This window comes from Electrona antarctica (genome assembly GCF_951216825.1).
Source record: "Electrona antarctica genome assembly, contig: scaffold_25, whole genome shotgun sequence".
Classification (NCBI taxonomy): Eukaryota; Metazoa; Chordata; class Actinopteri; order Myctophiformes; family Myctophidae; genus Electrona; species Electrona antarctica.
In genome coordinates this window covers 4,607,502-4,633,320 of record NW_027637034.1, presented here as the reverse complement: position 1 = coordinate 4,633,320, position 25,819 = coordinate 4,607,502, and the positions used below count along the sequence as shown (strand labels likewise).

Genomic DNA, 25,819 nt, shown 5'->3' with positions numbered 1-25,819 from the left:
AGAGAAAAGTATACCTGAAATGGAGTTTTAGAGGTTCCTATTCAAGTCAATGCACCAACAATTTAAATCTTACCAACAAAACATTATGTATTATTGTGTCAGTCATTCAGGTAATGCATGCCATTGAAAATTGTTTTCCTGTCTTGTTCATGATCTGCAAAATTAGCCTCAAACCCACTTTAACAATGAGTGATGGAGGTGATTTCAGGCTATTCCACTATGACTCGCGTCCGCTTTTGTTATCCATCTTGTAAGCGTTGTAAGCGTTAATGCTACCAAGCTAAAATAAGGCCAATCCTTGCTCTAGAAAACGCCAATGTTCCAATCGCAATCACCAGATAATCAGAAATGACCTCTGAACATCGGATAATAGTTCAAAACCACAGACAGTGGCGTTTTTGAGCGTTTCTGAGTGTGCGTGTGCATGTACACTTAAGTTAAGCATGATTTCTTCACTAATAGTAATACATGAATCCCATAATCTCACGATTCTTATTCTCCTGATTCACTTGATTTCAGACCAGTGTGTGGAGTCCAGACTGAAAAATGAACTCTCCAGACTCAGCCAAGGATATTTATTGCGAACGCAGTGAGCATTTACTATGAGACCCAGCAGATCACGTCTGTGTGTGTGTGTGTGTGTCTGTCTGTCACGCTGTAACACCACCGGCCTGCCACCAGAGGGCGCAGCTGTATCACACACAAAAACACACACACACATGCACGCACACACACACACACACACTCACGCACGCACGCACACACACACACACACACACACACACACACACACACACAAAAACTTAACTTACAAAAAAACTTTAACTTAAAAAAAAAACTTAAAAAGGAAAAACTTTAAAAGGAAAGAAAAACTTTAAAAAAACTTAACTTAAAAAAAAACTTAACTTAAAAAAAAAACTTAAAAAGGAAAAACTTTAAAAAGAAAGAAAAACTTAAAAAAAACTGAACTTAAAAAAAAACTTAAAAAGGGAAAAACTTTAAAAGGAAAGAAAAACTTAAAAAAAACTTAACTTAAAAAAAAAACTTAAAAAGGAAAAACTTTAAAAGGAAAGAAAAACTTAAACAAAAAAAACAGAACTTAAAAAAAACCTTACAAAATTACGTCATTTATTCTAATTGTTGTTTTTGCAATTTACGAGCTGCGTTCGCTTCCCGCGTTCGCGCGTCTTACTTGTATTAAACAGGAGGAACCTGAAGACCACCCACACCTCAGTAAGTTTCATGTGCTCTTCCTTTCTTTAATATTTTCTGTTCTTTAGGTCTGCCACAATGTCTTCCGCTGTCATCCACAGCAATTGAGAAGAAAAGGGTCCCACACACTGTCTTCACTTATAGAGCAGTAGTTTTATTCAGATGACAACGTTTCGGGGAAATTGGACCGTGCGGTACTAGGTTTGAGCTCTTCATTGGCCATTGATTTTGTTAAATTTAGGTCAAAAAGATGATAAAAACACGGAAAAACACGGAAATGTTGCGCGCATGGGCGCTATGGGGGCCCTGCAAAATATACCGGCCCAGGGGCCCTGGTGGGGGTTAATCCATCCCTGTTCGCATGGTTACCGGCTCCGACGCACCTGTCCTTGTAGCTGTGCACGAGGCCTTTTCTCTACAATCCACAGCAATTGGAAACGCAGCAGAGAACTTTATCAATGTGTTCAATTCATAAACTACGCAGTCAGTGAAATCTATGGTGTTAAAATGATGCTTCTAATAGTTAGGACTTGAGGGTAACGTGGATGCATGTGTGTTGTCAGGGAGTGTGTGTGTGTGTGTGTGTGTGTGTGTGTGTGTGTGTGTGTGTGTGTGTGTGTGTGTGTGTGTGTGTGTGTGTGTGTGTGTGTGTGTGTGTGTGTGTGTGTGTGTGTGTGTGCCGGTGTGGTGTTGTGTGTGTGTGTGCCCGCCCATCCGTCACGCACTGACTGTTCTTTTGGGAACATGGCCGAGGCACATGGAGACGGGAGCGCAAAATGATCCTTAATTAGTAGGCCTATACAATCTGTACTCCTAGAGATTAGGCTATCCGATCATCATATAAGATTTGTATGCTACTATGCACATGTCAGCTATACAGTTTATAGATCATGCTTAAGCATGTGTTTAAACAAGATGAAGAAAGTCTCCAGCACTTGGATCCCTGCACACAGTGACATCCCTCCATGTTTACGCACAGACAGAGAGAATACTCTGTACACTGCAGTGTTTTTACGTGTTTCCTTCAGCAAATTGATTAATGTGCTTATCTGACCATATTTCGATAAGGGCTTCGGTCTCCTCATTCGATCACGTCTATTCACGGTAAAGGGGACATATCGCTGTGTAAAATATCCCTTCTCCGTCTCCAACTTTACTCCTCATTCATCCGCCAGACCGCCACATTGTTTGCTTCATTTCCTTTATTTGATGCGATTGCATTCCCACCTGCACCGAATCGAAATCAAGTGTGATTGGAAGTGAAGCGAAACCCCCGTTTTTTTGGCGGAGTAGAATGCGGTTCTTTGATGCGCATTAGGATTCGAATGAGACTTCAAACGAAGCACACTTTCCGACAATGTGCAGCAGGATTCGTTTTAAACGCAGTAAAGCTTTCTGGTATGAAGGCGACCTAAGTTGTAGCTTGCGGATGCAATTTACAATCGTATGTTCAGCAAGAGTTCTGCCCTAAAATGTCAATTTAATTTTCTTTGGTAAGGTTAATAGAGTTGGGATTAGGTATTGCCTTTACCTTCTGCAGATATTAATGTTATATTCTCCACTAGGGTTCAAGTTCATAGGAAAGTCATTATTCAATTCCTTCATTTCAGACCAGTGTGTGGAGTCCAGACTGCAGGTGAAGATGAACTCTCCAGACTCAGCCAAGGATATTTCTATTAAACACGAGGAACCTGAAGACATCTCTATTAAACAGGAGGAACCTGAAGACATCTCTATTAAACACGAGGAACCTGAAGACATCTCTATTAAACACGAGGAAACTGAAGACATCTCTATTAAACAGGAGGAACCTGAAGACATCTCTATTAAACAGGAGGAACCTGAAGACATCTCTATTAAACACGAGGAAACTGAAGACATCTCTATTAAACAGGAGGAACCTGAAGACATCTCTATTAAACAGGAGGAACCTGAAGACATCTCTATTAAACAGGAGGAACCTGAAGACATCTCTATTAAACACGAGGAAACTGAAGACATCTCTATTAAACAGGAGGAACCTGAAGACCACCCAGACCATAGTATGTATTTTCACTATACGATAATCTTGGCAAAAACAAATCAGGACAATGATAATATCTGGATAAAATAGGAACAAGAAACAAGTCCCCATGACTTTTTTTGTGTAATCCTTTTGGCCTAAATGTTTACTGTACCTTAATTACCCTAATCCAAAACTCGATGCTGAGTGCCAAGCGGGGAGACATTGGATCCTACCTTTATTGACCTGTTTCCTATAGCCCATAAGTTTTTGCGTTTTGTGTTTTGTGCATAATTTCCTTTTGCTGTTTTGCAAGAGAAACATGAAAACAAGCACAAATGAAAATGGCAGATCTGCAAGCTCACAGCGACACATTGTGAGGTTGTACATTGGCTATTTCGGCTATTTATTTCAAAAATAGAATAGTTCATTTTCTAACGTACCATAATATAATTGCTCTGTGAGGCATTGTGATGTTGTAGATTGGCTATTTCCAGCAAAGAGGTTTAGTAGTAGAATGAAAGGTCAAGTTTGAGTCAAGTATTGATGGTTTAAACAGTGACAATACACATTAACATAAATCCAACACAACAGTAATGACAGTGCTGTCAAATAAGTCTATGACAGTCTATTTCAGTGTAATAGTCAAAATCCCCACATATGGGAAAGCCCCTATATATGATGCCCAGGTCTCGTGACATCATGTGACGCCATCAGGGATGGAGATTCCTGATGTCATAGTAAATGTGACCTGCTGTCGCAATTAAGCCCATGGAGATCACATCAATACTGGCCAGCAACTCTACCTACCTCTGACCTCAAACCATTAGATCACCATATATGGATATATGTCAGAACCTGTTCATACCTGTCCATATGTTGATCCTTCCCCATCCCTCTTCAATGTCTCACCCTTGACATTTAAACTCTAGACGGGCCTGCCCCAAAGTTATTAATGTAGCTGCGCAAATGAAGGCCCGGCCCTACATGGGCCCTCATCAAACCCTGTACACTCGTGATACAGACCCCACTGCCGATGCTGTTGATCTGACCCCCCATGCCAAAGCACCAGCGCTCGCCCAGCAGTCTGCTGTCACCCAGGCGGATGCGTGCAAAGGGTGAGGTCGCTTCTCGCCCTCGGGCGTCTTACTGGTATTAAAGATAATTATTGTGTTATAATATTCTGGGGAACCCGTCAAACCACCTTACTGTTACTGAGAACAACGGTCTAATAATATCCATTATAATTATATATATTGAATAATTTTATAGTCAGTAGTTTAATAATTTATTTTAACATTGTTTGAATGCATTTTACAATAGTGACTGCATGATTAAGTAAAGTGATCCTTGATATAAGCGAGGCCTACGGCGAGGAGCGGGGAGATCTTCAGAGCAGAGGCAACCATGTCTGTGAAGTCGATCTCTATACTGTGGTTGAAGAACGCCATTGTCTGATTTGTCTCCACACACACACACCACACATCGACGAGTTGCTGCGCAGACTGCTTGAAATTGTTTCCTTGGGGTCAAATAGAATCTCTGGATACATTTGAAATTCAACATTTGATAGTTATAATTTCGTGATGAGAGAGAAATATTTTCCCAAATTCTTTTCCAATTGGTCGGCCGCTGCCAACTCTTTAAATCGACATTCCAGACTCTAGAGACACCCATTGGCGGACATGTAGATTATCTTAACTTCTTATACAAATAAGATACAAAACCTTCAGATTTGGGAATCTTAGTTATGTAAAGTGGGTGAACAGGTAGAGCATTTCTCCACGGCACCTCATGTGCTGTTGGTAAACCATAGCTGTTCCTAAGGTCTTCAAATGATCTTAAACCCTCATTATTGAATATGTCGGAGAAAGTATGGATGCCACAACTGGACCAGGATGGAAAGACCAAAGGTTTGCGTTCTAAGCACAATGACATGTTTTTAAAAATTGGTGTATGTGTGTGCCATTTAACATTCCATTTTCCAATTTGTTCAGCTTGTTGCCATATATGAATAGAATGGGATATGATAGGGCCAAATTTTGATTGGCAGTATTTGCTCGTTATGCGACTGAACAGAACTTAATTCAATTTGTAGGGTGTGACTATACTGCGTTCCATCATAAGCCATGGGATATTCTCTTCTTGGGAGAACCATTCATTTTTCTCAAGTGAGCGGATGGCAAAATAAATATGATATAATTCTAAATTGGGTAATTAAAATCCACCTTGTTGTTTACTCTGGTAAAGAATTGTATTCTTCAGTCTTGGTCGTTCCCCCTTCCAAATTAATTTTGTAACCAGGCCCTGTATTTGGCTCCAGTAACGGGGAGGGGTAGGTAATGGAAGCTGAGAGGAATTACACAGGATATTACTAAATACTTTAATGTGGTGGCGGCGTTAGATGCTTCGACTACTGCACGTGCGATGATGCTGTTGGATGATGCACGCTCGCCACTGGGGATCCGTATCAACGCCTGCTCGCCAGTTTTCCCGACCTCACCACGCCCACGTTCTCGTCAGCGGTGGCTAAGCATGGCGTGGAGCACCATATTACCACTGTGGGCCCCTCAGTCTACGCTCGGGCCCCTCAGTCTACGCTCGGGCCCGGCGCCTCGACTCGGCCAAACTGGCCAGAGAGGAGTTCTCCACTATGGAGCGCCTCGGCATTGTGCGGCTTCCCCCCCCCCCCCCCGCTACATATGGTGACTAAGGCTGACGGGGGTTGGGCTTCCCCCCCCCCCCCCCCCCCCCCGCTACATATGGTGACTAAGGCTGACGGGGGTTGGGCTTCCCCCCCCCCCCCCCCCCCCCCCGCTACATATGGTGACTAAGGCTGACGGGGGTTGGCGCCTCTTCCCCGCTACATATGGTGACTAAGGCTGACGGGGGTTGGCGCCCCTTCCCCGCTACATATGGTGACTAAGGCTGACGGGGGTTGGCGCCCCTTCCCCGCTACATATGGTGACTAAGGCTGACGGGGGTTGGCGCCCCTTCCCCGCTACATATGGTGACTAAGGCTGACGGGGGTTGGGCTTCCCCGCTACATATGGTGACTAAGGCTGACGGGGGTTGGCTTCCCCGCTACATATGGTGACTAAGGCTGACGGGGGTTGGCTTCCCCGCTACATATGGTGACTAAGGCTGACGGGGGTTGGGCTTCCCCGCTACATATGGTGACTAAGGCTGACGGGGGTTGGGCTTCCCCGCTACATATGGTGACTAAGGCTGACGGGGGTTGGCTTCCCCGCTACATATGGTGACTAAGGCTGACGGGGGTTGTCTTCCCCGCTACATATGGTGACTAAGGCTGACGGGGGTTGGGCTTCCCCGCTACATATGGTGACTAAGGCTGACGGGGGTTGGGCTTCCCCGCTACATATGGTGACTAAGGCTGACGGGGGTTGGCTTCCCCGCTACATATGGTGACTAAGGCTGACGGGGGTTGGGCTTCCCCGCTACATATGGTGACTAAGGCTGACGGGGGTTGGCTTCCCCGCTACATATGGTGACTACGGCTGACGGGGGTTGGGCTTCCCCGCTACATATGGTGACTAAGGCTGACGGGGGTTGGGCTTCCCCGCTACATATGGTGACTAAGGCTGACGGGGGTTGGGCTTCCCCGCTACATATGGTGACTAAGGCTGACGGGGGTTGGCTTCCCCGCTACATATGGTGACTAAGGCTGACGGGGGTTGGCTTCCCCGCTACATATGGTGACTAAGGCTGACGGGGGTTGGCTTCCCCGCTACATATGGTGACTAAGGCTGACGGGGGTTGGCTTCCCCGCTACATATGGTGACTAAGGCTGACGGGGGTTGGGCTTCCCCGCTACATATGGTGACTAAGGCTGACGGGGGTTGGCTTCCCCGCTACATATGGTGACTAAGGCTGACGGGGGTTGGGCTTCCCCGCTACATATGGTGACTAAGGCTGACGGGGGTTGGGCTTCCCCGCTACATATGGTGACTAAGGCTGACGGGGGTTGGGCTTCCCCGCTACATATGGTGACTAAGGCTGACGGGGGTTGGGCTTCCCCGCTACATATGGTGACTAAGGCTGACGGGGGTTGGCTTCCCCGCTACATATGGTGACTAAGGCTGACGGGGGTTGGCTTCCCCGCTACATATGGTGACTAAGGCTGACGGGGGTTGGGCTTCCCCGCTACATATGGTGACTAAGGCTGACGGGGGTTGGCTTCCCCGCTACATATGGTGACTAAGGCTGACGGGGGTTGGCTTCCCCGCTACATATGGTGACTAAGGCTGACGGGGGTTGGCTTCCCCGCTACATATGGTGACTAAGGCTGACGGGGGTTGGCTTCCCCGCTACATATGGTGACTAAGGCTGACGGGGGTTGGCTTCCCCGCTACATATGGTGACTAAGGCTGACGGGGGATGGCGCCCCTTCCCCGCTACATATGGTGACTAAGGCTGACGGGGGTTGGCGCCCCTGTGGCGATTTCCGTCGCCTGAACAACGCCACGACCCCCGACCGGTACCCCGTCCCGCACATTCAGGATTTTTCTGCCCACCTGGCGGGGGCCGTCATCTTCTCCAAGGTGGACCTGGTGCGTGGATATCACCAGGTGCCAGTGCATCCCCAAGACGTACCGAAGACGGCTGTCATCACCCCCTTTGGCCTTTTTGAATTCTTGCGAATGCCATTTGGCCTCAGGGGGGCGGCGCAGGCCTTTGTCTTTTTGGATGACATTCTGATAGCGAGCGCATCCGTCGACGAGCACATGGCACACCTCCGCCAGCTGTTTGGGCGGCTCAGTGAGCATGGCCTCATAGTCAACCCAGCCAAGTGCCAGTTTGGGCTGTCATCCATCACTTTCCTGGGACACCAAGTCACTCCACGTGGAGCGGCCCCCCTGCCCGCTAGGGTGGATGCCGTCAACCGTTTTCCTCGTCCCCGCACGGTGCAGTCTCTACAAGAGTTTCTGGGCATGGTGAACTTTTACAACCGCTTCCTGCCCCATGCTGCCCACCTAATGCGACCCTTGTACGAGGCCCTGTGGGGCAAAGCGGCCAAGGATGACTTGGACTGGTCCCCGGAGATGTGCACAGCCTTCGAGGCCGCCAAGACCGCGCTGGCCAACGCAGCTCTGCTCGCGCACCCGTCTCCCTCTGCCCCGGTCGCACTTACAACAGATGCCTCTGACTATGCAGTGGGGGCGGTGTGCGAGCAGTGGGTCGGCGGTGCCTGGCAGCCGCTGGCCTTCTTCAGCAGGCAGCTCCGAGACGCCGAGCGCAAATACAGCACCTTTGATAGAGAACTTCTGGGTCTGTTCCTTGCCACCAGACACTTTAGGTTCCTGTTGGAAGGACGCCAGTTCACCGCATTCGTGGACCACAAACCACTGACTTTCTCCATGGCGAAGACGTCAGAGCCATGGTCTGGGCGTCAGCAGCGTCAGCTCTCGGCGATCTCCGAGTTCACCACGGATATCCAACATGTGGCGGGGAAAGATAACCTGGTCACCGACTGCCTGTCCCGGGCAGTTGCGGCATCCGTCCACTTGGGGATTGATTATGCCGCCATGGCGGCGGATCAGGCCACGGACACGGAAATGCAGGACTACCGGTCGGCTCCTACCGCACTGCAGCTGGAGGACGTGGTGTTCAACGCAGCCGACGCCACTCTCCTCTGCGATGTCTCCACCGGTCGACCGCGCCCCATGGTGCCTACTGCCTGGAGGCGCCGGGTTTTCGACACCGTCCACAGACTTTCCCACCCTGGTGTGAAGGCCTCCACCAAGCTGGTGGGGGCCAAGTTTGTTTGGCCTGGACTGAGGAGAGACATTAAGGCCTGGGTTGGCTCATGTGTGGCGTGCCAGCGCGCCAAAGTCCACCGACACACCAAGGCCCCTTTGGCACCGTTTGTGGTGCCTGAGAGGCGGTTCGACCACGTAAATGTGGACCTGGTGGGCCCCCTGCCCGCCACTACGGCAGCGGAAGTGACTCGGGTGCTTTCATCGGGTGCTGGGTGGCCCGCTTTGGCACGCCTGGGGACATCACGAGCGACCGGGGTCCTCAGTTCACCTCGGAGCTCTGGACGGCAGTTGCTGAGCACCTGGGTGTGAAGATTCACCGCACTACGGCGTACAACCCGCAGGGCAATGGTATTTGTGAGCGGTTCCACCGGGACATGAAGGCCTCTCTTCGGGCCGTCCTTACAGACAGCAGCTGGGCTGACCGCCTCCCCTGGGTCATGCTTGGAATTCGCTCTGCCCCCAAGGAGGACCTCCAAGCTTTGTCCGCCGAACTGGTGTATGGTCAACCACTGCGGGTCCCGGGGGAGTTTCTTCCGGATGCCACAGCTCCCTGGTCGGCCGCCGTTCATCGAACTATGTCCCGGGGTGTCGCCGAGGCCCTGATCCCTATTCCGACATCTCGCCACTGCCTCCCCCAGTCCTACGTCCCCAAGGATCTACCGTCGTCCAGGTACGTCTTCATCCAGCACGACAGTCATCGCTCTCCACTGCAGCCCCCCTACGATGGACCCTACCGTGTTCTGGAGGTGGGCGTTAATAACTTTGTTGTGGACATGGGAGGTAGGCCTGAGCGGATCGATATAGACCGCCTCAAGCCTGCGCACTTGGATGTCGACGGGCCGGTTCTGTTGGCCCTGCCCCCGCGACGGGGGCGCCCGCCTGTGTCTGGCCCAGGCCCTGCTCCGACCTCTGTCCCTGTCCCTGCCCCTGCCCCTCCCCTCCCCCCGCCCCTTCCTCTCCTGCCAAGCGCAGTCGGTTCGGCCGCTTGATCCGTCCCCCCCCGCGTTGAACATTTGCTGCTGGACTGTTTGATTGTTCATTTACAGTATTATTATAATTTTTTGCACTTTTCAGCACTATTTTGTTGGTGAATTCTGGGGGGGCCTGTGTGGTGATCCACATATAGAGACTTGCAGAGACATTCACCAAAAGGGACATTGTGCCTTTAAGAGGATGATGAGGATGAAGGGCGCAGTTCAGACTAGTGTTTCCGGTTCCGGGTAAACTAGTAGTTGTGTGTTGTTATTGTTCTGACTCTGATGCTGCTGCAGTGTAATGCTATACGTTTGGGATTAAGTAAACTACCTCGACACAACTCCGTCTCCTGTCTCGCTGTTACTTACCCCACAACCCACTATTTTGAATTATACATATTTTCTTATGTCAGCGCTCCAGGCCAAACCATGCCGTTGTTTTTCACGAAATGTGGCAATATGTTAGAGGGCTATGTCACCCTGCTTAGACACAAAGCCCACAACCATTGGACAAAGGGTGGCACTGTAGCACTCAACCACCAGCTGATGAACCACCAGTAATAATTACTAGGTAATTAGTACTAATACATAGATAATAATTTAGACTACCTGATGTTGGTGTCCAGTTATCGGTGGTGGACAAAGTAGCCTACGTATGCTCAAGTATTCCTTTTAATGACAAATTAGTGAAATTACAAAGTACTTTTTCCATTTAATATCAATGCATCATGGATTAAAATTGTCAAAAGTGTGCAAATAGCTTATCTGTCTGTCTGTCTGTCTGTCTGTCTGTCTGTCTGTCTGTCTGTCTGTCTGTCTGTCTGTCTGTCTGTCTGTCTGTCTGTTGTCACAGCCCCTGTAGTTGGCTTACTAGGGCCTGTGTGTATTCCTATAGGCCTAGGTCTTTGCTTCCCACAGGTCCTGAGCAATTGCCAATCAATTGCCTGGCCAGTGGTCCCAGTGTGTTCTATATCTGTTGTATTGTGTTTTTATATGGACATAGTGTTGGGTGCTGGCACATATGCACACATGGCATCAACGCATGGTGCTGTGTTCTGGCACACTATACACTCTGTCTTTCTTTTATCTGTATTGTATTGTATTGCATTGTATTGTACTGTATGTGTCATTGTATGTTTAGTTTTACTACCATTTTAAGAGCCTGGTCAGGGACTACAGATGTAAATTAGCTTATGGCTAACTCTGGCACATTTACATGGAAGTGAAAACTGAAATGTTGATTCATGAGCATTGTCCCTGTCAAATAAATAAATAAAGGGCTGGGAGTTGGCCGGCCTAACTCAATTAAATTAAATTCATATGAGCTTTATTGGCATGAGAAAACATAAACACAAACGTTTACATTGCCAAAGCAAAAGTGGAACAAAACAATCAAGATAAAACAATAGAATAAACATGTAAACAGAGCTGTGTTATATTAACACTTTGAGTAATACTATCTTGTGAGACTATAAAAGATTGTGCATTTTCTGTCAGAGATAGTTAGCCTATACATCCGAGATGTTTTATACTTTTGAAAGTTAACAGCAGTATTTAAACATGTTATAGGCCTAAACATTTGGTGGTTTTCAAACTCTCCTTGGGTGATTGTAATCCGTGCAGGGAAGTACATGTCTCTGATGTCTTGGTACAGTGGACAGACGGTAAGGAAGTGTAGCTCAGTCTCTACCTCGTTTTGTGTGCAGTGTGTGCATAGTCTGTCTTCTCTTGGGAGCCAGGTCTCTCTCTCTCTCCTTCCATGAGAGCAGCAGCATTTGTTTGCACCATTCAACACCCTACATTACATTTACCACACATCCACTCACTTACACTACTGATCTACTGATTAACACAAGCCACTTAATACTTTAGTATTGTTTGATGCATATGTTTATTACATTGTAAATAAATATTGGTTTGTGCATTTTTTTAACAGCTGTGTCTCTTCCTCCTTTGTTATGGCCCAAGAGCCAGGTCATAACACTATCTATCTATCTATCTATCTATCTATCTATCTATCTATCTATCTATCTATCTATCTATCTATCGATCTGACAGTTACACACCTCCACCACCAGGGGGCAAAAGGCATTAAGGCAACAGTGCCTGGATTATTTATTGCGCATGCGTGAAAACTTTGACCTTTGATTGATTGATTGATTGAAAAATGTATTAACAGTTTGCAGAATTACAGTACATTTCAAGCACAAACTCAATACAAAGGCTGTTAACTGTGAGTGGACGACCCAATTAAGCATTACACTTGTTTCCAATAGGGTCCACAATGTTCAATTCATCAAAAACATTTAGAGACGTACAAATAGACACTTCTATATAGACAAAGGACAGAACAGGAATTCATCATAAAGGAGGTAAAAAGGGAAAAGAAACATATATAGTGAGGGAAAAAAAGGGGTGGGCGGTGGGGGTGGGGGGGATTCACGTTCAGCTCCGTTCATTTGTTTGTTTTTCTTGGAGGAGCTGCGTTGGGTCCCCAAGTCGGCTCCGTGGCCGTACCTTGAGTTGGCTGTGTGGCCGTGACCATCTCTTGTGTTGTCCTTGTGTTGGGTCCCCAAGTCGGCTCAGTGGCCGTACCTTGAGTTGGCTGTGTGGCCGTGACCGTCTCTTGTGTTGTCCTTACGTTGGGTCCCCAAGTCGGCTCAGTGGCCATACCTTGAGTTGGCTGTGTGGCCGCGACCGTCTCTTTTGTTGTCCTTGCGTCCGTGTTTGAGGGATTCCGATTTTACAGGGGCCAGTTGAGAGCGGTTCCGTCCGTAGGTGCCCTTTGAGAGCGGTTTTGAAGGAGTCAAGGGATTCGCATGTCTTAATGACTGTTGGTAGGGCGTTCCACATTTTGGTGGCATAGGAGCGAAAATAATTGAGTCCCTTGTTTGTGCCGAATATGGGTTGTACATGGTTCGTTGCACTCCCTCTGGTGTTGTGGGTGTGGACTTCGTTAACATTAAGGAAGTATCTAGACAGGTACATGGGTATCTTGGTGGTGTATCGAATCTTGTGGACCAGACCCATTGCAAGATGCTGTACTCTGTCGTCGACCCTAAGCCATTCCAGCCTGTCGAAGTGGGCAGGGGTGAGGTGGGTTCGGGGGGCGAGGTCAAGTAGGAGCCTGACCAGTTTGTTTTGGGAAGTCTGGAGCCTGGTTTTAAGGGCCTTTGAGGTGCTGTGGTACCAGGAGGTGCATGCATAGTCAAAGAAACCCTGTACAAGGGCTCCTGTTAAGGTCTTCAAGGTGTTTTTGTCGACCAGTGAGGAGATCCTGTAAAGGAATCTTGTTCTATGGTTGACCTTTTTGATTACGTTGGTGGCCATTTTATCACCGGAAAGATTAGCCTCCAGGATGGAACCTAGGTAGGTAATTTCATCTTTACGTGTGATAACATTGTCACCCACTCTAACCAAGAAGCCATTTGCCTTGCTGAGATTACTATTAGAGCCAAAGAGAATGGATTCAGTTTTTCCCAGGTGTAAAGATAGTTTGTTATCAGCGAGCCAGGTGCAGATTCTACCGAGTTCGGAGCTGAGGGCCTTTTCAACCTGCAGTTTGTTCCTGTCCGAGACTAGCAGTGCCGAGTCATCTGTGAACAGGAACAAGTTGCAGTCACAAGCTGAAGTCATGTCGTTAACATATATTAGGAACAGTAAAGGCCCTAGTTTGCTCCCTTGTGGAACGCCACAGCTCACTGGGAGGGGGGGGGACAGTGTTCCATTCACCTCCACCATCTGTTCTCTCCCCTCCAGGTAGGATTGCATCCAGCTCACTGATGTGCTATCGAAACCAATTGCTTTTAGCTTGTTAACCAGTATGGAGTGGTTCACGGTGTCAAAAGCCTTTTGGAGGTCCAGCATGACCATGCCGCATTATTTGCCAGCATCCACCTCATGTTTGATGTGGTCGCTCAAATAGAGAAGGCATGTGTCAGTGGAGTGGGACGTTCTGAAGCCAGATTGGAACTCGTACATTAATTTATTAGTGGCAAGATACTTTTCAACCTGTTCATAGACTATTTTTTCCATCACTTTCGAGATGGAGCTTAGAATAGAAATAGGGCGGTAGTTGCCGGGGTCTAATTTACTCCCTTTCTTGTGCAAGGGGGTTACTTTGGCCAGTTTGAAATCTTGGGGGACCTGTCCCTGTTTGATGGAGAGGTTTACTATGTGGGTGATGATTGGAGCTATAGAGATGGCTGAGTCTCTGAGAAATTTGGAGGGAATATTGTCATGGCCTGTGGCCTTGTGGGGTTGGAGGGCACTCAGTTTCTTAATTACCTCATCAGTTGTTACCATAACTAGTGTCGTGTATTTTGGACACGAGACCCTACAAAAATACTTAACCAAAACGGGAGAGCGGAGATAATTGTGAGACAGCACGACAGAGCAGATTGATGTTCCTCGAGATGTTTTATTTCGGAGTACACAGCATAGCATAGCATAGGCCTGGCTGGCCTTGACCAGCCACCAGGTAGTGACTGGCCAACTGACTGAACTGGTTACATTCAATTGCATGACATTAAGTACAGTTTCCACAATACACATAGCTCCAGACAGCTGGCATTTGGCCACCCCCCTAGATAGTTAGAGACCCTTTGATCAATCAGTCTGTTCCTTCATGTCAACAAACTCCTTTTGTCATACGAATAGCACAGGAAGGCCCATAGCAAATGGCCAGGCCCTCACCACATGGGATCGGGTGTGGGAACCTAAAGTGGAATAAACAGGATCACCCATATGCTAGGCCCACGAACATGAGATATTGTAAGAATTATTGATTCTCAGATTCCACACAACCCCCCTCGACAGACAAACTTCTGTCGCAAAAGAATATGAAGAAACCATAATTCTCTCCTACCAGTTTCCACCCCCCTTGATCCTCAGCTTAACAATACATTCAAGACACCAGAATAACAGCCCCTCAGTACAGAATCTCCCCCAACATGGTTTTCAAACACAGACATTCAAGATTACACAACTCGACATAAATGATTTTCATTACAGAAGTTACATCATTAGGAGGATAATTTCCCTGTTGTTACTCAAATCTAGGATAACGTTTAAGCACCAGATCACATGAAACTCAGGACCATAACATAAAAATAAGAAAAAGGAAGAACACGTTATCTCCCAGAACAGAAGCCAACAGAAATTTAACCCCTCACTAATAACTCCCATCCCGTAATTTAAATCACTTTTCTGACAACTAAATAATCCCACAAACAGTGAATAATGGTAAAATGATTCAAATGGTTACAGAGACAGACAGAAATCAAGGTTACATAACTTCTTCAGGCAATTCTCATTACACACTTTACACATAACTAAATTTCGGTTCAGCATCAGTAGAATCTTTTAGTGTTCTATTAAAATCTAATCTGAAATGTTGATTGATTACAAATAAGCGAGATCGGGCGTGTTTATGAGAAGACCCGACCCTGCTAACCAACACATTAAAAACTAGACACCACTATAAAGCGAAAAAACATCCTATACTACACTGCTTAATTTAGGACATGCTATAACATATACGTTTTTATTACATGGCTTGGTTGAATGCTTGATTCTGATTGGTCAATCGCTTAATTCAGCGGTGAGTTATCTCATGATAATGACCGCTCCGCTGTATAATGACCGCTGCCTAATCAAACCCTCTGAGCACCACCAGCTGCGCGGCTGCGCCCGCTTGATTTACTGCCGTTTCCAACATAACAGCCATGTAAACACACACACTACTGACACACAATGTAATTTACAGCTAAACATTGCTCTTAAAAATGTTTTTGAAAACATTTGAGCGAGAAATAGACGAAGCAGCTGGACCCGAAAATGGATTCTATTTGATCAACTCACTTCCTTGTTTTCCGACAGTGCTTCAGCCCTGCAGCTGGGCAGACGCAGCCAGCGCGAAGTTATGGAATACTTTTTTTGTTGTGTTTTGGATCAATGGATTAATTTATGTTAGTTAGCCATGTAATAAGCGGGATAATATCTGGCTAGGTGGTCATTGTCGGGATATAATTCACCTTCAGGGAGTGTAACCACCTCGGCTTCGCCTCGGTGGTTAAACTCCCTGTCGGTGAATTATCTCCCGACAATGACCACCTAGCCAGATATTATCCCTTACATAATGCTTTAAATAAAACTCTGCTCTACTAAGGCAGTTCAGGTATAAAAATACGTTAACAGGCCAGAGTCTAAGCAATATTCAACTAATATTCTCTACACGTCTCTAGGAAATTACCTCATTGTTCCATAAGTAGGCTACTCATGACTCAACTTATCAAATTATACGACAAAAACATACAATCAACATAATGCCTACTAATTCATGTTGAAAACAATATATCTTCTCTTCCAATTTGTCTAGTATGCAATTAAAAATCACTTTCACAACAATACATATACCTCTTTGTCCATCAGTCATCCCGCACGGGCAGTCAAGGCTGCAGTTCCCCGACGCGCCGCAATTTTCGTAATCAGAAAGAAGGGATGCGCATCTCCCCTCCGTATGAACAAAGGAAAATCTTCTGTTTGCTGCATTCCGTTACCTCAAAGTTCGCTTCAGCCAAGGATCAAGTTGAGAAAATGTCCACCGCTGTTTTCGCTGAAAGTTCTCATAATCATCTCATCACCACCTCCCCCCCCCCAGCTCTGAAACAACAGAGATGGGAATACGAAGAGAAAAAGGCCGCAACGTAACTTCATCACAGACCCCGCAGGTCCGCAAGGCCCTCAGCTCGTGTCGTCAGTCGGCCATGGAAAGTGGAAACCGCCGCCGCGCCAAGCGTCGAGTGGTCGCCTCACCCCGTCGGGAACGCCGGTGTCCCCGCCGCGCCGCGCTGCACCGCTCCCCCGCTCGCCGTCCCCTGCGTAGAGGTGATGATCAAAGGCCCCTCCCGTGTGGCTGTCCGCTTCGTCGAACGCACCACTGTCCACCCGTCCAGCGGCTGGCCCCGGCGACGCATGTCTTCGTAGCGCAACACTCCTCATCGCGGTGGTCCGTCGTCATCCTCGTCCTCGTTCCGCCGGAACCCGTCGTCGCCGTCTCCCACAAAAACCCGCTGACTAGACTGAATAAAAAAGCCGCCGATTCTTCCTGCCTGGCGCCGGAACGCACCAAAGACACCGGTTTCATCGCACCACATGTCGTGTATTTTGGACACGAGACCCTACAAAAATACTTAACCAAAACGGGAGAGCGGAGATAATTGTGAGACAGCACGACAGAGCAGATTGATGTTCCTCGAGATGTTTTATTTCGGAGTACACAGCATAGCATAGCATAGGCCTGGCTGGCCTTGACCAGCCACCAGGTAGTGACTGGCCAACTGACTGAACTGGTTACATTCAATTGCATGACATTAAGTACAGTTTCCACAATACACATAGCTCCAGACAGCTGGCATTTGGCCACCCCCCTAGATAGTTAGAGACCCTTTGATCAATCAGTCTGTTCCTTCATGTCAACAAACTCCTTTTGTCATACGAATAGCACAGGAAGGCCCATAGCAAATGGCCAGGCCCTCACCACATGGGATCGGGTGTGGGAACCTAAAGTGGAATAAACAGGATCACCCATATGCTAGGCCCACGAACATGAGATATTGTAAGAATTATTGATTCTCAGATTCCACACTAGTTTAAAATCGTCTTTACAAACACCTAGGTTTCTGTAGAAGGTTGTAATGTGCTCTACACCAAAGAGCCCAGAGTGGGAGGGCAGTTTGTTAACCAGAGTTGTTGCTATGTTTTTAAAGAAGATATTCAAGCAGTTGGCCACCTCAAGCTTGTCAGTGATGAGAGTGTCGTCCGATTTGATGTTTATGTTTGAAAACCTGGTTTTTAGTTTCTGACCGCAGCCTAGTTAGTAGTTATATAGTATGGGTGTTCATCGCACATTTTGGCCACTGGGGGCGCCAGTGAGTAATGTATGTTAATTTATGTTAATGTATTCATAAATCACAATTAGCATAAAACCATAAATCATAAAAATCATAACTCATAAAATATAATTAGCATAAAACCATAACTCATAAAATCATAAATATAATTAGCATAATAATTATTATTATTAATACGTATATAATCGTTTTATTTATGTATGTGATGTATTACCATGCTTTTTGTTCTTGCTTATTATAAATCGCTCTGGATTAAGAGCTTAAGTGTTTTATAACATTAAGTGTATAAATCAGCCCCCATCTCTCCCTCTCTCTCTCTCTGTGTCCCTTGCCTGCGTGTTTTCATGAAGGGGGGTGTGGCAGTCTCTCACACCCCCAAGCCTAGTAGACATGGCGTCTCCAGGTGTGAATAGGTCAATAGAATTTTTTAGATTAACCTCTGTGTGGGGGTGGGGGTGGGGGGCTCCACTCTTCTGAAGTGCCAGCTGGCCATTGTAACCCCCTCCCCCCTCAAAACATTGTTTGTTGTGTTAATGTGTTAATTAGATGAAGTTAAAACCGGGGGTGGGGATCCATTCTCTTTGAAGGGGGTTGTATGCATATGAACCTCTGTGGGGGGCATGGGGGGTGGGGGTCCCCTTCTCTTTGAAAGTGACAGGTGACAGGTGACAGCTGACAGGTGACAGCAGCTGAAAGCTGACAGGAAAACACACAGCTTGTGTGTTGGTATAACCCTAACATTGCAATTTCCAGGTGCATATATACGTTGGAGTAATGGGTGTACAGTAGGTGTACACTATTGAGTATAGGTATGGAAAAATAAAAGTATGAATAAATTATGCAAATTTAAAAAATAAAATGAATTTAAATGAAAAAATAAAAAAATAAAAAATGAAAAAATAAAAATAGAAAATAAAAAACTTGAAAAAAAGAAAAACACTTAAGCTTAAAGCTTAAAGTTAAAAAAAAGTTACAAAACAAGTTAAAAGTTAAAAAAAACTTAAACAAATAAAGAAAAGGAGAAAAATGAAAAAATCAAGAACTTTTAGTGTAAATGTGGTTTCTCAATTGTACTGCCTATGTACGTGTGAACTCGTAGTGAAGAAAGCTTGAACTAGCTTGGGTGTTGTAGATGCCGCAAATATGTTCGAAAAGGTTTGCACAATGGTTAGTTAGAGGGGGTGGTCTACTGTGTGGGTGGGGTGTGTATGGGGGTTGGTCTACTATGTGTAGGTGTAGTCTAGTGTAAATGTGGCGTATAGCTGGTACTGCAGGTTTAAACATCAGGTTGGTCTGCTGTCTAGCTTTTCTTTTTTTGTCTAACAGATTTGTCCATTTTATGGTGTAATTCCATTTTTGACCCATAGACTATGGATCTAATAATGTAGGTGTAATTCCTCATACAGCCACTACAGACCTGTAGGGGGTTTCAGCCTCCTAGTGCAATTCATCTATTTATTTTTCGTCCCAGTGGTTCAGAGGACACCCCTCATCCAGGGGCCCTACAAGGGGGTGTAATACCAGTTTTGGCCCATAGACTATGGATTTGAGCATCTCATCGGTGTAATACCGGTTAACACCACTACCCCCCAATGCATTGGGGTTTCAAGCCCTCTAGGGGAGTGGATCTCAGTTCACTTCATTTTTGGTCCACAGACAGCTAAACTCATGATGAGCATGCAACCAAATGGACTGTTGATGAAGGCTTTATGATTATAGGGGTAATGATCAGGCATGTAGGGATAGCCAGTATGGGGGGTCATGAGTCATGCTTTGCTAGTAAATGTAGCAAGTCTTCAAAATTACTAAAAAACTATTTAGTTGTATTGGTTATTCTTTAGACTTTTTAGACTAATTCAGGCTTTCAATGCTCAATGTTATTGGTGGTATGGTAACCAAATGCCCCACTGTATATGGACCTGACTGTATAGTATATAGTATAGTCTGGCTGTCTATATGGCTTTCTATGGGGTGGTTTACGGTCTAACTGATTTTTCTATATGTCTGTAACATAGGTCTATTATGGACAGGTGGGGACCAAATGGAACCCATTAGATATTTAACTCTTGAGATGCTATCTAACTGTATGCTCGGATGACTGTATGCCTACCTGGTTGCCTGGTGCATGTGCGGAACCACAAAGGGTGTAATATCAGGTTTGCCCCATAGGCTGTGAATTTAAGTAATATAGATGTAATTCAGATTTACCCCATAGGCTCAATACATACATGAATGGGTTATACTTAGCTTGAATATTGACAGGTGTAAATACAGCATGTGTAGCCTATCTGTGAACAATTACACAACATACAGAATAGTATGAGAGCCATAGGTGTTTACGATTATTTGTACGCAGTAACGTCAGTTTTTACAGTATTACATGGATCCAATATTCTCTGCTATTATTTGGTATCCTTCAGACATGATGATGCTCTTACATGTAACATATAACTGTCCTCTCTAATTATATTACAATATGGTTATGTTATGCTCATAGGGAACAGTGGTTCGAGCAGTAATTATTGTCTAAAGACAATGTATGATCAGGTTATTAACCAAACATTACAGGTAGTACATCATAATCCCATATGGTCTAGTGGTTTAGGATGCTTGGAGTCTAGCCATGAGACCCTAGTTCGACTCTCGGTGTGGGAAATATAAGTATATGTTTTCAATTATAGTGGAAGTTAATGATATCCACCTAGTGGGCAATTTCAGAACTCTATAGTGCATACGTATTGGTTCATCATACAGATATTCCACTGATGGATTGATGGTAGGTTACTAGGTAGCGTATGATTCATGTTGATAATCTTTTGAAAAATGTGATTTTACGGGGATTCATATGGTAAAATGCCTAAATTGTAAACTACATAATACTATTTACAGCATCACATACACAAAAATGATACAAAAACAAACAACAATCATACAACAGCAGAAAAACAAGACAATACGTGACACAACAAACAAAAAATACTAAAACAAAATAAATAAACTACACATCAGACACAACAAAAACTTGACAAAGCACGACACAACAAAAACTGGACAAAACAAAAACACAAAACATACATTAAACAAATATCATGACACAAAAGTAAACAAAATAAATAAACTACACAGCAGACAAAACAAAAACTTGACAAAACGCAACACAAACAAAAAATACTCAAACAAAAATAAATAAACTACACAGCAGACAAAACAAACTTGACAAAACAAAAAAAACGTTTTCAAAACAAAAACACAAAACACACATTAAACAAACATCATGACACAAAAACAAAACAAAAATTATACAACAGCAGAAAACCAAACAAAAATGACACAAAGCAAACAGCAAAAAACATAACACAGCAACAATACGAAACAAAATCAAAAGGCTACACACCAGACAAGACAATATGTAACAAACACATGTGATAAAAACACGAAACAAAATCAAAAACTGGAGAAAACACCACAAAAACTTGACAAAACACAACACAAACAAAAAATACTAAAACAAAAATAAATAAACTACACAGCAGACAAAACAAAAACTTGACACAACACAAACAAAAAATACTAAAACAAAATAAATAAAACTACACAGCAGACAAAACAAAAACTTGACAAAGCACAACACCACAAAAACTGGACAAAACACAACACAAACAAAAATACTACAACAAAAATAAATAAATAAACTACACAGCAGACAACACAACAAAAAAAAAATAACTTGACATTGAAGTATATGACTAAAAACGTGTAGCTAGATGGAATAGGGGGGTGTACACAGACATGACCCGCTACCCATACATGTCCAGATCAGGCGGTTATAGCACCACCAGCAGGTGGTTTTTTGCTAAAACCCATTTTATTTTGGAACAAAATGGCTCAAATCATCAGATACCCTCCACGCCTAAGAAGAAAGGGACTATAATGTAGCACATTATAGTGCTATCACGAGGCCCACAACCTGCCAGGGCCTGTTTTTTATCTAGTATCTAGTCTAGTTTCATCTATATAGTTGTATCTAGTACACAAGATCTTGCTCAATATTACAAATTATTTACAATTTTTATTTTTATTTGTAATGATAAGACGTTTTTGGGAGAAAATGTGTAATTCCTACACATGCAGGGGGTTAACGATGTATACAAAAACATCTACTTGGATCAATTATCCTGGAATTATTTTTACTTCTAAGATGATATTCTTGAAAAAGTTGCTAAACTCTGTTGTTAAATGCTAAACGCCTATTGTTTTTAGATCTACAGTGATCTGTATAGATAGTGTAGTCAGAACAAATCACTAGTTGTCAGTGATAGACAGTAAATCCTTCACCATCAATCACCAGGCACTTTTGACTCATTCACTCAGTTGTTCTCTCTCCCATTATATTATGACTAGTACATTATTCAACCAATACCATTTTTGCATATTTCCTAAATAGGTCCATAAGGTGTTCAACAAAACTGAAACCCCCTGAAATTGCAACTATTTTGTAACTAAATTTGGAATAATTGTTAATTTCAACTATTTTATCATTTTTCAGACGTGCTCTCTATCCATTTTGTCACTGTCAGACCTCTATAGTGGTAAAAAGACCACCCCTACTAATCCATTTACCCTAGTGGGCAGATAATTACACAGCCAACAGATCCCTAACAACATTCTAACATCATCCTACAGCTGATTTCACGAGCCAAAGGCCTATATGGTCTATCAGAGATACAGGACCCTGTGGTCACAGGGGTCTGGTATAGTCCTACCATGAGCCCACAACCGGACAGGGCCTATTTTTATGGCAGGGTCTAGTTCCATCTATATAGTTGTATCTAGTACACAAGCTTTTTACATACACAAATTAACCTCAGTGACATATCCAACACTCATTTACCATTACATTTCTGGTTAAAACATGGTTTTCCCCCTATTATCTCACTAAATTGATCCCTAGGGGGTATTGTACGGACAAAAGCACACACCTATGGCATGAAATCTGATGTGGAACACCATATCTCAACATCTTAGTCAAAATAATAGGCTAAATCATCATAATAGTTCTCAATCATGGCTGAGGGTAGTAGGTAAATTAGGTCACTAGATAATTTGATTACCCCCAGAGTTGCTGTGAAACCTTACAACAAATGCCATGACATCTGACAGAGCTATTTATGTCAGGGCCCTAGTAAAATATAGTGTAAGGGGTGCATTGGGGTAAATAAATAGGCATTTTCGGTTTATAAAGACCTAATGAGCCCTGGAGATACTGTATTAATTGTTAAAGCTCTGCATAATATAGATCCAACTACCACTTATTGCACACTAAGGGTTGATTGTTTTAATGATAGACACAATATTTCTGACTTTTGACACCCTGATATATATGACTTGGGTACTCTATGTCACAACTGGGTCAATAAAAAATATACCAATTATGTACAGATTTTGGTGTCTCTGCATCTTTACACAAAAATATTATAGCGTTAGGCGTGATGAAGACGATCATTGTATGAATTCTATCAGGGGTTTTCTAGGGGGAAGTTTTGAAAAGAGTCAACAAGTTGGCACATTAAACTTGAAAATACTACATTCAAGTTGTTTATGTTTGGGCTAGGGTCACAATTTCAGACAAAATTACTCCCCTCATCACAGGGGAACACAGTCATGTGGACACAGTCACTGTACGTTTTACATACATAAACTATGTTGTTCATGGTGTAAATAAAAATATTATACAATGATACAATGAGTCACTAATATGACTTAATATAATACCCCTTTTGACTAGACCCAACCACTCTTTGTATCACCAAATTCTTCTATTGTTGTCTATTCTACACACAAAGTATGAAGTGAAATGCTAAACCCCTCAAAAGAGACTGACCCCTAAACCAAGCCAAGCTACCAGAGCTGTTTCATAAAACAGATACTGATGTTAAACACATACAAGGTTGCAGAAATGATTTGCACTAACAAAATGACAACAAAATATACACATTTTTATGATTGCATATTTTATTACGACTGCATATTTAGGAATATTCACAGTAGTCACTGTAGATGGTACACAATATCAGACCAATATTTGTCTCAATACAGTACATACAACATACAATGTGTACTATGTAATAATACGAGGGCAGAAAACTGTATGCAATATATGCAACTATACAATTGTTTCATTATATGCATAACTTATACGTGCCGCATTAGCTATATCTTAGATTTTTGTGTGTATATAGGGTAAATCCTTCAACTCATTTAGGTACGATTCACAGATTTTATGGATTCTGGACACTGGTGCTACAACTCCGTGAGTTTCCAACACCTGCACGAGTCCTGGTAGAAATTCATCAGTCCATAGCTTGTTCGTTAAATCTTTAAAATGATTGTAGAAGTAATATCTAGGTGTATCACCCAAACACGGGTGTTCGGTTTGGCTAGAATGGTTTATCTGACAACCGTTGCAACTTTCTCTCATCTGTTCAGTTATAGCCTTTTCGAGTAGTTGCACAATTCGTATTTTCATAATATCTATATGTACTGTGCTGATCACCCCGTCATTCTCATCCATAGTCAGGGGCAAATTCACTGGGGATGGCGTCGAAAGCACTGTTGATGTGGTTGGAGTGTCATGGGGAACTGGTGAATTTGTGGATAATAGGCCTACCCTCTCAAAATATTCAGCGTCCCCCGTATCATAGCCCCAAAATGCCCTCTCATCATATTCAGCGTCTTCGTCCGTATCATCATATTCATCGTCTTCGTCCGTATCCCCAGTACTGGTGGGGTTCCACCATGATGGTGTTTCATACACAGCCCGCCGAGGGTCCATCCACCAAGCTATGTCTCCTCCACTTGAGCTGGATTCTCCCACTGAAAAAGTAGAGTCCTCCGTGGTGAATGATCAATGATCATATCACAATTATACACAGAGTATAAGGTAGAGGATGCAGAGTTCGCCTTTTTACCTATAGTGTAGGAGGGGTGGGCGTAGTAGCTGCATATGTTGGGGCGTCATTTTCCAGGCTGTCATCAGGCATTGAGAATAATGTTGCACCAGCTGGTTTGGGTATATTTATGTTGCAGGGTTTATCCAGATCTACGCGCCGCGGCTTCTTTGCAAAGGGATAGTCCAATGACAATACATGACGGACCTTGTAAGGCATGCCACCAACAGTAATGCCTTTCTACACTCTTTTGCTCTGGCGAAAAGAATATTGATTAATTTCAACACGTCTTGTAACAACCATAAATCTCCTGCATGAAATGCTATACGGATCGGGAAGTATTTATCTTTATCCATCATAGTTTTCGGTTTTTCAGGAGGGCCCTGGTGAGACTGCGATCTCACCAACAGCCACAAATTTGATCTTGAGCAGTCGACAAGGATATTAGAGCTAGATACAACGTTACACAACGAGATCAAAGACAAAAGACCAACCCGTCGGGGAGGTAAGAGACACAGGCGGGTCCAAAAAAACAGCCTAGCTGTCTCCAACGTTATTAACTTATCTACTAGGCAATTAAATGCCGAAGGGCTGTCATTTGTACCGTCACAAAAGGCTAACCCTTTCACTACTAAAGTTGAACTGTTTAAATATTTCAGAACGATTAAACTTAAAGTTTTTTTCAACAAAGATAGTACTACAGATATTCCACCTCTCTCTCCACAACTAAGGAGAGCAGAGGAACCTGCAACAGAAGGTTACACGTTCAAGCCCAAAAGTGCGTTTGTTCCTCCTGTATTTAATCCTTCTGTGAATACTTGTTGTAGGTTAGTTGACCAATATGTGACTTCTATGTTTTCCCCTAATGAGACCATTAACCATTTCCATTCTAATCTATCTTTCCAAGAGAGAAATGCTTTGCAAGAATTGTCTAATGATCTGTCTATAGTTATCCGTAGAGCCGATAAAGGCGGTGCTATAGTCTTACAGG

General features: G+C 44.2%; 1 protein-coding gene across 1 annotated transcript in view; it reads left to right on the top strand.

Annotated features, from left to right (window-relative positions):
- The window catches only part of LOC306919415 (uncharacterized protein), a gene marked incomplete at its 3' end in the record, with an annotated part of 40,602 nt that overhangs the window by 2,748 nt on the left and 12,035 nt on the right, over positions 1 to 25,819 (top strand). Inside the window, exon 2 of the mRNA XM_079532201.1 lies at positions 2,823 to 3,254. Within this exon, the coding sequence (XP_079388327.1) occupies positions 2,855 to 3,254 (400 nt within the window). The 5' untranslated portion in view covers positions 2,823 to 2,854. The remainder of the gene's footprint in view (positions 1 to 2,822; positions 3,255 to 25,819) is intronic.